The sequence below is a fragment of the Macrobrachium nipponense genome, chromosome 22 (genome assembly GCF_015104395.2).
Source record: "Macrobrachium nipponense isolate FS-2020 chromosome 22, ASM1510439v2, whole genome shotgun sequence".
Lineage (NCBI taxonomy): Eukaryota > Metazoa > Arthropoda > Malacostraca > Decapoda > Palaemonidae > Macrobrachium > Macrobrachium nipponense.
Window position 1 is genome coordinate 47,928,407 of NC_087213.1, and position 12,957 is coordinate 47,941,363.

Genomic DNA, 12,957 nt, shown 5'->3' on the forward strand with positions numbered 1-12,957 from the left:
CGGAAACTAATACCCATATGTGCATCATATCTCACCTTAAGCAGGCGGCGCGTGTTTCCAAAATAAGTCTGCATATTGCATCGGCAACAAATCTAAATATAGACAATGCTGGATTGCATTAAGGTAGGTAATCTCTCTTCATGACGTAACATATTACTGATAATCCTAGGGTTAATTAACACAAACTTAACATCAACAGCGGGAAAATAATTGATTAAAATCCTCCTTAAGTGAGGTAAAAACGAAGTGTCATGCATTTAAGGAAATCCTATATAAAAATTGAGTTTCTGGGCCAAATGTACCGCTGCTTTAAACAATTGATAACTAGGTTCCAAGTGCACACAAAGACAAGACAGGGAAGTTTCCAAAATCCGTGGAAAAATTCCTGTGACCTCAGTCTCCAGTATCCCATCAGTCTCTAAAAGATTCGCACAAAAAAAATAAAAAACTTTTTTTGTGTAACATTTTGCCTATTCGATTTCTCCAATATCGATATTCATGAACTACAATATTTATATGTCCAAAATCGTATTCATCGCTTGAATCTATGGAGGGATATTTATTAAATCGCATTTCAAAGTGTAACAACCCGAGCAGTGACATTGCAGAATCCATTTTCAGCAATCTGTTTAAGATCCTTCACCCAGCTAGGAACAAAATAGTTGCAAGCCCCCACAGGCTTGTAAGCCGTGAGTTGGTTCAATAGGTAGCGGCTTACATCATTAACCACATAGTTCACGATATGTAGATACGTAACTGCAGGCAGCAAATCCACATCAGAACTCCATTGTTCAGGTGTCAACTTGTTCAGGTCCTTGGTATTCACAAGTTTCATTTTATTTGTATATATCTTTCATGCACTGCAAGCACAGAAACTCATTGTAACCAATCTGCTGTTTGTGAATTGTCCTTGCTTACCATTTTTCGTGATATGGTTCACAATTCCTTAGAATAACAACGGAATTTTGATATTCATCATAGGAAAAGTACTTATACCTAGTTTGGTTGATTGCGTTACAGAGTTATGCTGGCACACTCCTTCACATCCATTTATATATAGTACACATACAAACACACACACACACACACACACACACACACATATATATATATATATATATATATATACATATATATATATATATATATATATATATATATATATATATATATATATATATTTAAACAGTATCCTATGAAAACTTTTAAGCGTCACTTGCATGTTTATCGTGTACGCATTTGTTACCTTCTAAATTAAATTTGTACGTTTTGCTTCAGATTCTTTGACAGTCGAATGAATTATAACATCATATGTCGGTATGTCTGTTGTTTTATGTAAAATTCACAACCGGCCTAATTTAGGTAAAAATACACTGAAGCTTATTGTTGGACCAGTTCATGAGATTTCATTGTAAACACATACAGTGAAATTCTGACTTAGTCTGAACGAAAAATGTTTTATTATGTAATGCTTTTTGCATAAAATATATTTGTAGAAATATGTCGTATATATTCCTTCCGTCGTTAATGTATTGCAATCAGCTAGGCGTTAGTTTAAACGTTAAATAAAAAGTAAATTGCTGCGCCAATTTAACAAAAAATGTTGTATATGAATTAAAATAAAAGGCTTTTACTAATATTTTAACAGATATCGATCAACATCATATTGCCTGTGTAAAGTTTCGCCTGTCGAAGAAGCATTCGGACAACCTATGAAAAGCCAACCTCGTCCTGGTAGGTTTCAATACGAATGTTTGTAGCTTTCAGTCTCATTCATAAAGTACTTTTTCACCCATCTGTTGTCAATATTTATTCATGCAATAATAATTAATGGTTTGTTTTCATGTAGCTACTGGAATAGCCTGGATGCCTTACAACAAGACTGACATACAGACTTCATCCTTCCCGGTATGAACAGAACGTCCTTTTGAAAAGAAATAAGTTATATGACACAGGAAATACTATTGACGACAGAGTATTGTAAATTCTTTTCTTCTTTTTAAAATTTACTCTTAAAGGTTCATTTTTGGTATCTTTTATCGGTATAACCTTAGAAACATTATTGTTTTCATTTTGAAGAGGCGACTTTTCGTCATTATTTATTCTTGTTTTGCTTTAGTGTGTACCTGTTAAAGGTCGCAATTTTATCCACTTATGCTTTACTATTATATGGTTTTAGAATTTCAATGATATTTGGTCATTGCTATGTTTAATACTAATATTCGTAACCTTACTCATCGACGTGTTCATAATGCATGCGTTTTACAACCACTGCCAAACTTCCAAATTTTTCGAATAGAGGTTGAGTATTTCGAATTTATGAGCCCGTGATATATCCTAAAATTAGTTAGTCCATAAAATCTATAAAATCTATTTTTGTAGCTTGTATCATCATCAGAAATAAGTTTATAGTTTGGTTTTTTCAATGGTATAAATTCTCGATTTTTACTAACGTACCTGTCTGAATGAGTTCTGGGGACAAAGTTCATATGAAATTCGATATCAAAGGAGCATGAAATGATTAATTGTATTTTTGATTGTTCAGATATTTGTAACTCAACATGTAGTAGAAATTCGACATGGATATAATTTTTTTCCAGATTCAGGAGAGCATCGAGTGACATGTCATATCCCCGGCCTCGAAAGTCGGAAGCAGTTTTATCAGTATTTTACAGAAAAGGAATACAAATGTGAAAATTTGGTGAGCGCTCCTCTTCTGGTTCAAGTCCCACATTTTTAGGATATGATAAACAGAAAATCATATAAAAGTCCCTCAGACATTTATACATAATCCCTTTAGGTAAAATGATTTACTTAATTTTTGTAGATGTCCATTATTGTCTTCAAATCAGTGGGGTTGTTACAAAGGCAGATGGATACATACGTGACAAGAGATATTTCTGTATGAATATGACAGATGCATATATATCATAGACAGACATAGAAATGGGTTCATTTATGCTGAAAACGCCTTTTATTGTAAACAGTTTTGAAAAATTGCAGTCATTTGCAATCTTTTAAGGTTTAACTTCTGATTATCTTACAACTCATGTTTGGTAGGATGAGATTTAAGATTAAATTCTGGTTCCTCTTTTGGTAAGTTAAAGTAATGAGTGTTAAAAGGATTGGAAAACAACTTTAGATCATTAAGCATTACTTTTACAGATCTAAGATCTAAGCACTGTCTTAAGTTAGAAAAATAGTAAAGAACAAAGCTCACTCTTTCTGCTGTAAACGTGTCTATTTACTGTTTGTACATCAATTCTTTGTTTGAAATAGCAGTGGAAATGATATTCATTTCCGAAGTAGTATGCAATAAATATGTAAACTCGAGAGCCAGAGAGCCATTTCTTGTATCCATTAAATTGTGAAATAAAGGACTTATTTTCTAAGTTCGTGCATGATTAGCATTTGAAAAGCAGTTCCAATGTTTTTAAGGGTGGCTAAAGTACCCGGGTACATTGGCGATTTCAAAACGCACAAGTCGTAATGGCCGAAATTTTGCACATTAAAGCTTGGGTCACACATTGGCGATTTCAGACCGCGAATTTCGTAAAGGCTGGGTTTGGCGATCAATCTCCTATAGCTGCGGGGCTTGGGCTCAACAAAAAAAAAGAAAATTCAGTGATATCGACTCCATGACGACTTCTGCAGTGAACATCATTGCAAGTTGAGATGAGATTAGGTAATTACGTAGTCGCACGCGCAAGTCACCAATGATTTAGGCCACACCCTCACTTAACGGCTTTCACAGGGCGGCGAGTTCCGTGAAGGCATGACGATTATTGACGATTTATTTGCAATTTGGTTACATAATATGCCGACTTACGTAACGGGATTGTACTGAGTTGTGAACATGGCTGTCACCATATATATATATATATATATATATATATTATATATATATATATATATATATATATATATATATATATGCTTAAAAAACATCACAGTAGATGCACGTGACTTCATTAAATAAGCAAATACCACAGGAAAATGATAGAAATCCAAGCGCTTTCGTCTTTACTAAGACATTGTCAATGAGCGAATGAAATACAATTGGAGAGAAAGGTCTTAGGTACACAACAAGATCAAGAATACCAGGTGGTTAATTGTCAAAAGGGTAAAAATTAAAAGAGATAATCCAGGATTATCGGATATCACACGGTCACAAACCTAAACAGATTTGACCATAACCGAAATTTTTTGTTGCTTATATTTATCTACAACTTTTTTCATTATGAGAGCATCAAGTTTAAATAAACCAAGACTTATATTTAGTACATTTCTATTATTTGACTTGATGAAACAAGATTCAATGATATTCCTTTTAACTGTATCATTACATGGGATTAAGGCTCTTGCTTGACTCCAGTTAATAGGATGATCAAAATCTCTCATATGTACGAATAATGCATTCGATATTTGCCCAGTTCTCACAGAATATTGGTGTTGTTTGAGACGTTGTAAAAGAGATTTACCGGTCTGTCCGTAATAGACTTTATCACACTTTTTGCAAGGAATTTTACATATGCAGCCTGGAAGATCTTTAGGAGAATTTCTTATTACTAAACTCTTTACATTAATATAACTGAAAACAACATTTATGTTAAAAAGCTTTAAAATTCTAGGAATATCTAAAAACCTTTCATCATAGGGTAATTTTAGAAGGTTATGCTTACTAATTCAAGTTTGTCATTAGTTGAATAAAATGTTTTTCTAGCTCTTTTCCATGCCACATCTACAAAAATCCTTGGGTATTCAAGTTTCAATGCAATATCATAAATAGTTTTAATTTCAGCGTCAATAAACTGCGGGCTACAGACATGTAAAGCCCTTAGGAATGACAAACTTGAATTAGTAAGCATAACATTCTAAAATTACCCTATGATGAAAGGTTTTTAGATATTCCTAGAATCTTAAAGCTCTTTAACATAAATGTTGTTTTCAGTAATATTAATGTCAAGAGTTTAGTAATAAAAAATTCTCCTAAAGATCTTCCAGGCTGCATATGTAAAATTCCTTGCAAAAAGTGTGATAAAGTCTATTACGGACAGACCGGTAAATCTCTTTTACAACGTCTCAAACAACACCAATATTCTGTGAGAACTGGGCAAATATCGAATGCATTATTCGTACATATGAGAGATTTTGATCATCCTATTAACTGGAGTCAAGCAAGAGCCTTAATCCCATGTAATGATACAGTTAAAAGGAATATCATTGAATCTTGTTTCATCAAGTCAAATAATAGAAATGTACTAAATATAAGTCTTGGTTTATTTAAACTTGATGCTCTCATAATGAAAAAAGTTGTAGATAAATATAAGCAACAAAAAATTTCGGTTATGGTCAAATCTGTTTAGGTTTGTGACCGTGTGATATCCGATAATCCTGGATTATCTCTTTTAATTTTTACCCTTTTGACAATTAACCATCTGGTAATTTTGATCTTGTTGTGTACCTGAGACCTTTCTCTTCAATTGTATTTCATTCGCTCCTTGACAATGTCTTAGTAAAGACGAAAGCGCTTGGATTTCTGACTGTCATTTTCCTGTGGTATTCACACACACACACACACACACATACACACACACACACACACACACACACATATATATATATATATATCGAGCTACAATGTCCTTTAATATCTAATTCACTCTTCCTCGGAATTAATATATTTTCATATATGCTTAACCGAAGGGGAATTTTTTCTCGATAAGAGACTTGCCTGGACCAGGGCGCGAACCCATGATCCTTACAAATCCAGGAACGTCAGTGAAGCTTTATCCTACACCACCGCGAGAGGCTAAAAGTTCATGTCGCCTCTCACCCTCATATACTTTTCGCGCGGTGGGTTCATGCTGTCTCCAAACCAACTAATTACCTGCGATTTGTAAGGATCATGGGTTCGCCCCCTGGTCCAGGCAAGTCTATTATCGAGAAAAAATTCCCCTTCGGTTAAGCATTTATGAAAATATATTAATTCCGAGGTAGAGCGAATTAGATATTAAAGGACATTGTAGCTCGATATATGTATATGAATCACGGAAATGTGATATGACTTATATATATATATATATATATATATATATATATATAATATATATATATATATATATATATAAAGGATACAGGTGGACAGCTAATCAGTCGATATATGAAGATCAGAGGGCAGTGGAAACAGGCTAGTACATAAAAACATCTTTATTACTGCCGACGTTTCTAGACAACAAGTCTCATTTTCTAGGCTGTAAATAAAAGAATAAATGTTGTAGATTATAAAAACAAGCAAAGCAAATTATACAAAAATCTGTTTAAAACCAAATTTACATCAGGATAGATTCATCATTGGAGGAGGTACCAACCTATATAGAAAGAAGAAGGGCGAATGGAATAAGGGCAGGTGAAAAGCAAAGGAGACGGTTACGACAGGTAGAGAGGGGTGGAGGAGTTTTGGGCATTTAACAATGGTACTGTCTGTTTGATAGTTAGCGATTCTAGAATAGATTGTGCTAGTTCGGAAGAGGACCTTGTTATGATTTTAAATTGATTGTATTCAATGTTACTACCACATTTTTTGGCATGCTCTCTTATGTTCGAAAATTCGGGATTACTCAGTTTATTGCCCGTTCGATAGCTAACGCCTCTGTGAGATCGGCGCGTGCCTTGAGAAGTCTTTGGGTGCAGCCCACGTAGTTCCTCGAAAACACCGACTGCACCCACGTAGTTCCTCGAAAACACCGAGGAGGATAATCGTGCTTATATATCCCCCCAGACGTCATAAGGTCGCCTAAATGGTCTTTAATATTGAATATAGATCCAGTCTTCAGAGGATTCTTTGGAATGAGATTAATTTTGACTGCTCCATAATATCTTGAAATAGTCTGCGAAAGCTTTTGATTAAAACCTTTATCATGTAGAAATGGAACACTGGCATAGATTTGAAGTTGGAATTTTATGCTTTGGCATGAAATGGTTGTTTAAAATTTCCCGCACATACTGAAAAAATAGGTTGGATGGGAAAAAGTTGGCGAAAAACTCGTGTAAAAATTGAAATTCCTTATTAAAGGTATGCCAATTCGAAGATAAAAGGAAGGCTTTATATAAAAGAGTAGACAAGGCACTTAATTTAAAGTTAAAAAAACAGCTACTATAGAAGTTGGATCCTAAACCCGTGAGTGTAGGTTTCCTCCAAATACTTGTGTTAAAACAATCTGATTCTCGTCAGGCTGAAATATCTAAAAAGGATAACTTATTATCCTGCTCAACGTCAATACTGAATTTTTTATTTGGATGTCTACTGTTAGCGAGAACAAGGAAAGTTTCAGCATCAGAACGAGATCTAAATAAAGTAAAAGTATCATCTACATATCTTTTGTAGAATAAGGGGTAAATATTGAGAGGGCAGATGTCCAGCAGCTGCTCCTCGAAGTGACACATAAAAATATTTGCGAACGTTGGGCCCAGAGGTGAACCCATCGCCATACCATCAACTTGTTTAAAAGCAGTGTTATTAAAAATAAAGGCTGTGTCCAGCACAGCAAGTTCAAGAAATCTTCTAAAATCATCTGAGTTAAAATTGTGGAAGAGGGTATTAGGATCCGGAAACAGTTTACGCATAATAATGTCAATGGTCTCTTGAACAGGAATATTTGTGAATAGAGACTCGACATCGAGGCTAGCCATAACTAGGTCTGAGTCTTGAGGGAGAATGGCATTCTTAAACGTGTAGGAATTCGTCAATGTATATTCATGTTTGGAGAGAGGTTCTAGAAGAAGAACCAGAAATTTTGCCATTTTATAATAAGACTTGTTGTCTTGAAACGTCGGCACTAATAAAGATGTTTTTATGTACCAGCCTGTTTCCACTGCTCTCTGATCTTCATATATATATATATATATATATATATATATACACACATATATATATATATAGTATATATATATATATATATATATATATATATATATATATATATGTATATATATATGCACACACACACACACACACACATAATATATATATATATATATATATACATATATATGTATATAATATATCATATATACATATCTATATATATATATATATAGATATGCATATATATATATAGAGATATGTAGATATACATATGATATATATACATATAATTATATATATAATATATATGTATAGATAGAAAATACAATGTATTAAACATATCTAATATATTAATATATAATATGAGATAGAATATATTTATCATATGTAAGATTACATACATTACAATTATATATATATATCTATATATATAATAATATATAATATATATATATACATTATTATTATTTTATTATCTACTTTTTTTTTTTTTTCGCTCTATCACAGTCCTCCAATTCGACTGGGTGGTATTTATAGTGTGGGGTTCCGGGTTGCATCCTGCCTCCTTAGGAGTCCATCACTTTTCTTACTATGTGTGCCGTTTCTAGGATCACACTCTTCTGCATGAGTCCTGTTGGTGCTCGTACCACTTATTACTGCAAGGTAGCTGATGTTTCTTGCACAGGCTCCAGTGGAGGGCTTTTGCCACTGAATCATGCCTCTTTTTGTACTGGTTCTGTGCAAGTGCCGGGCATTCGCTTGCTATGTGGTTTATGGTTTCATTTTTCACATTGCACTTCCTACATATGGGAGAGATGTTATTTCCGTCTATCGTTCTTTGAACATATCTGGTTCTTAGGGCCTGATCTTGTGCCGCTGTTATCATTCCTTCAGTTTCCTTCTTTAGCTCTCCCCTCTGTAGCCATTGCCATGAGTCATCGCTGGCTAGTTCTTTAGTCTGTCTCATGTAATGTCTGTGCATTGGTTTGTTGTGCCACCTCTTGTTCTGTCGTCATTCTCCTGTCTCTGTCATTCTCTGTCTTGTATATTCTGGGTCTTCGTCTACTTTTATTAGTCCTTCTTCCCATGCACTCTTTAGCCACTTGTCTTCACTGGTTTTCAGATATTGCCCAGTGCTCTGTTTTCGATGTTGACGCAGTCCTCTATACTTAGTAGTCCTCTCCCTCCCTCCTTTCGTGTTATGTATAGTCTGTCTGTATTTGCTCTTGGGTGTAGTACTTTGTGTATTGTCATATGTTTCCTGGTTTTCTGATCTATACTGCGGAGTTCTGCCTTCGTCTATTCCACTATTCCTGTGCTGTATCTGATTACTGGCACTGCCCATGTGTTTATGGCTTTTTTCCGATGTTGAGTTTTGACTTGAGTATCGCCTTGAGTCTCTGCATATATTCTTTCCTGATCGTGTCCTTCATCTCTTGGTGTTTTATATCCCCTCCTTCCATTGTTTGATGTTGCTCCCATCTGGTAGCTTTATCCCTTCAGTTCTCGTTACTTTGCCTTTTTGTATGTTGACTAAGGCGCATTTTTCTATTCCAAACTCCATCCTGATGTCCCCAGATACAATCCTTACAGTCTGGATTAGGGTATCTATTTCCTTGATGCTCTTACCATACAGCTTGATGTCGTCCATGAACATCAGATGGTTGATTCTGTTGCCTCTTTTCTTGAGTTGGTATCCGGCATCCATCTTCTGTAGTACTTTTGTCATGGGAATCATGGCTACTACGAAGAGTAGTGGGGACAGTGAGTCGCCCTGGAAGATCCCTCTCCTGATATTAACCTCTGCTAGTCTTATTCCAGAGCTTGTAAGTATTGTATTCCAGTTGCGCATTGTATTTTTGAGGAAGCTGATGGTGTTTTCCTCTGCCCCATATATTTTCAGGCATTCTATTAGCCATGTGTGTGGTATCATGTCGAAGGCTTTCTTATAGTCTATCCATGCCATGCTTAGGTTGGTTTTCCTTCTCCTACTGTTCTTCATTACCATTTTGTCTATCAGGAGCTGGTCTTTTGTGCCCCTACACTTCCTTCTGCAGCCTTTCTGTTGGTGGGGGATAGTGTTTGTCTCCTCTAGGTAGTTGTATAGCCTTTCACTGATGATACCTGTTAGTAACTTCCACATTATTGGTAGGCAGGTGATAGGCCTGTAGTTACTGGCTATATTTCCCTTACTCTTGTCTTTTTGTACTAAGGATGTTCTTCCTGTGGTCATCCATTTGGGTGCATGGTGATTTGAGATACAATGCTGGAGTTGTTCTGCTATTCGTGGGTGAAGGGCCTTGAAGTTTTGGAGCCAGTATCCATGGACTTCATCTGGACCTTGTGCTTTCCAGTTTGGCATTTTCTTTAGTTGGTGTCTGACTGTGTCTGTCTTGATCTCTGTGAATCTTTGTTTTATTCTCCCTGTTTCTTCTTCCTTGACTTCCTGGAGCCATGTTGCATGTTTGTTTTGTGATACCGGATTGCTCCATATGTTTTCCCAGAGTTTCTTACTTGGTTCGGCTTCAGGAATTTCTGGGTGGTTGTCTTCCCCTCTTAGTTGGCTGTATAGTCTTTTCTGGTTGGTTCCGAATAGTTTGTTCTGTTGGTATCCCTTATTCCTGTTCATGTACCGTTGGATCTTCTGTGCTTTGGCCTTAAGCCTCTGTTTTACATCTTCTATTGTGTTGTTTGTCCCCTCTCTTGTACTTTGTATTTCTCGTTGAGTTCCTCCCTTGGTTTCTTGCTTCTTAGCCTTTTTTCTGCCATCTCTTTCAGTTTACTCAAGTCAGATCACATCACCATGATTTGCTTTTCCAGGCGCCTTTTCCAAGGAGGTTGCTGTTTTGGTTTCTGTTGGGTTGGTTGTGCTGGTGGTGTTGGTGTTCGAATCCCCATCAGTTCTGCTACTAATGCCAAGTTATGACACGCCTAATTATAAGCTTGCTAAATTCCTTGTCCCACTTTTAGCACCCTTAACCACTAACACCTATAGTTGCAAAAATCGTATGATTTTAAGGAAAGAATTTTACCTCAGGATTCAGATTTATTTATGGTTAGTATGGATGTTGAATCACTTTTTACTAACGTACCTGTTGAAGAAACAATTGAGATTATTCTGAGCCGGATTTTTACCAACCCATATACCATTTTTAATAATTTTAATATCACGGATTTTAAAAAACTGTTAGAGCTTGCTGTGCTGGACACAGCTTTCATTTTTAATGGTAAAGCTTACATACAGGTCGATGGTATGGCGATGGGATCCCCTTTGGGTCCTACCTTCGCCAACATTTTCTTGTGCTCCCTGGAGGAGCGCCTATTGGATGAATGCCCATTGGCTTACCATCCCCTTTTCTATAGTAGATATGTCGATGACACCTTTTTACTGTTTAGGAATAAAGATCATGCTGATAAGTTTCTCGAATATGCCAATAATAAGCACACTAATATTAAGTTTACGATTGAGTATGAAAAGGAAAACAAACTTCCTTTCCTAGATGTAACGGTTTTTAGACACGATGATCATTTTAATACTACGATTTTTAGAAAGAAAACTTTCACTGGCCTGGGTTATAATTTAATATAGTCATTGTTTTTATAATTTTAAACTAAATTCCTTATCAACCCTCTTCCACAGGGCTTTCAGCATAACATCTGATTGGCACAATTTCCATGATGAAATACTTGACCTCCATCAGTACTTTATTGATAATTGCTTTCCATCCAGATTGTTTCACAAACATCTTTACAAATTTCTGAATAGTATTTTCCATCCAAAATGTGAAATACCAACAGTACCTAAATTACTACTATATGCAAGCATCCCTCTCATTCATGATAAAAATTTCTATAGAGAATTACGGCAGATAATAGATAGTTTTTTACCAGCAATTGACCTAAAGCTTGTAATCCTATGTCCATAAGATCATTTTTCAAATAGAAAGAGTCCCTTCACCCTCTGATGACCTCGGGAGTCATTTACCTATTTAATTGCCCCGATGTAACCTGGGGAAATATGTCGGATCCACCCGCAGGTTGTTAAAAGTGAGATTGGATTCTCATCGAGGCGTGAGTTATCGAACTGGTGTTAAATTATCAAATCCAGAATTCTCTTGCATACGTGAACATGCAAAAATATGTAACTTCGATATCAGTTACAAGGATTTTAAAATCATAGGCCGAACTCCTAACGACCAACAACTGGCAATTTTGGAATCGCTTTTTATTAAACAGCTTGTCCCTCAACTAAATACTCAGACCACCTCAACACCTCTATACCTCTCGAGAGTTTAAGTCGAAGCTGATCTTGGCCCGAACTGTCGCTCGGTCTGTGCCCTCAGCACCATTTGGTAAACTCTCTTCCTTTTTATTGTACTGATGATTTTATGTTGTATGTAAAAAACTTTTTATTCTTTCATTTTATTCCGAGTCTCTTTTTTTAATGTATGTTTCTTTTATTATATAGCTTTGAAAATGGGACTAAACGTCTTGAAACGTCGCAGCTAAATAAAGTACTTTGAAAGGAATGAAGAATTATCCTTCCCCTTCACACCAAATTGCTATATATATATATATATATATATATATATATATATATATATATATATATATATATATATATATATATATATATATATATATAATATATATATATATATATATATATATTATATATATTACTTCAGGAAAACCGAAGACACGTGATGAGATAAACAGGATTCATTTGCTAAGAAACGTTTTGCACAGGAACTTTGTGCATCATCAGTCTGTTCGAATAAAAGTACATTTTAGATCAATAAAAACATAAAAATTACAATATAAAATTTAACAATTATATAAAAATTATAATTTGAAAATTAGCATAATACTTCAAAGTTAAAAGTGAAAAAAAGAACATTAAAACATAACCACTGAAAAACCAACTATTTGCTAGGATTGGAGGAGAGAAAATGACTAGAAATGGGATTCAGGTTAGCGGAGACGATGAACTACCGCTATTCAACGAAGGAACAAGTCTTTTGATAAATAATGACTCAAGTGTTGTTAAATACTCAGAGTCCTTATTGTAACCTTAAATGTAGAAATGC

General features: G+C 35.0%; 1 protein-coding gene across 2 annotated transcripts in view; it reads left to right on the forward strand.

Moving 5' to 3' along the window:
* LOC135198391 (probable methyltransferase-like protein 24) overlaps positions 1-12,957 on the forward strand; it is a 105,189-nt gene that overhangs the window by 43,446 nt on the left and 48,786 nt on the right. For both annotated transcript variants that reach the window (XM_064225933.1, XM_064225932.1), the window contains exons 3-4: positions 1,649-1,734; positions 2,601-2,701. In XM_064225933.1, the coding sequence (XP_064082003.1) occupies positions 1,649-1,734; positions 2,601-2,701 (187 nt within the window). The remainder of the gene's footprint in view (positions 1-1,648; positions 1,735-2,600; positions 2,702-12,957) is intronic.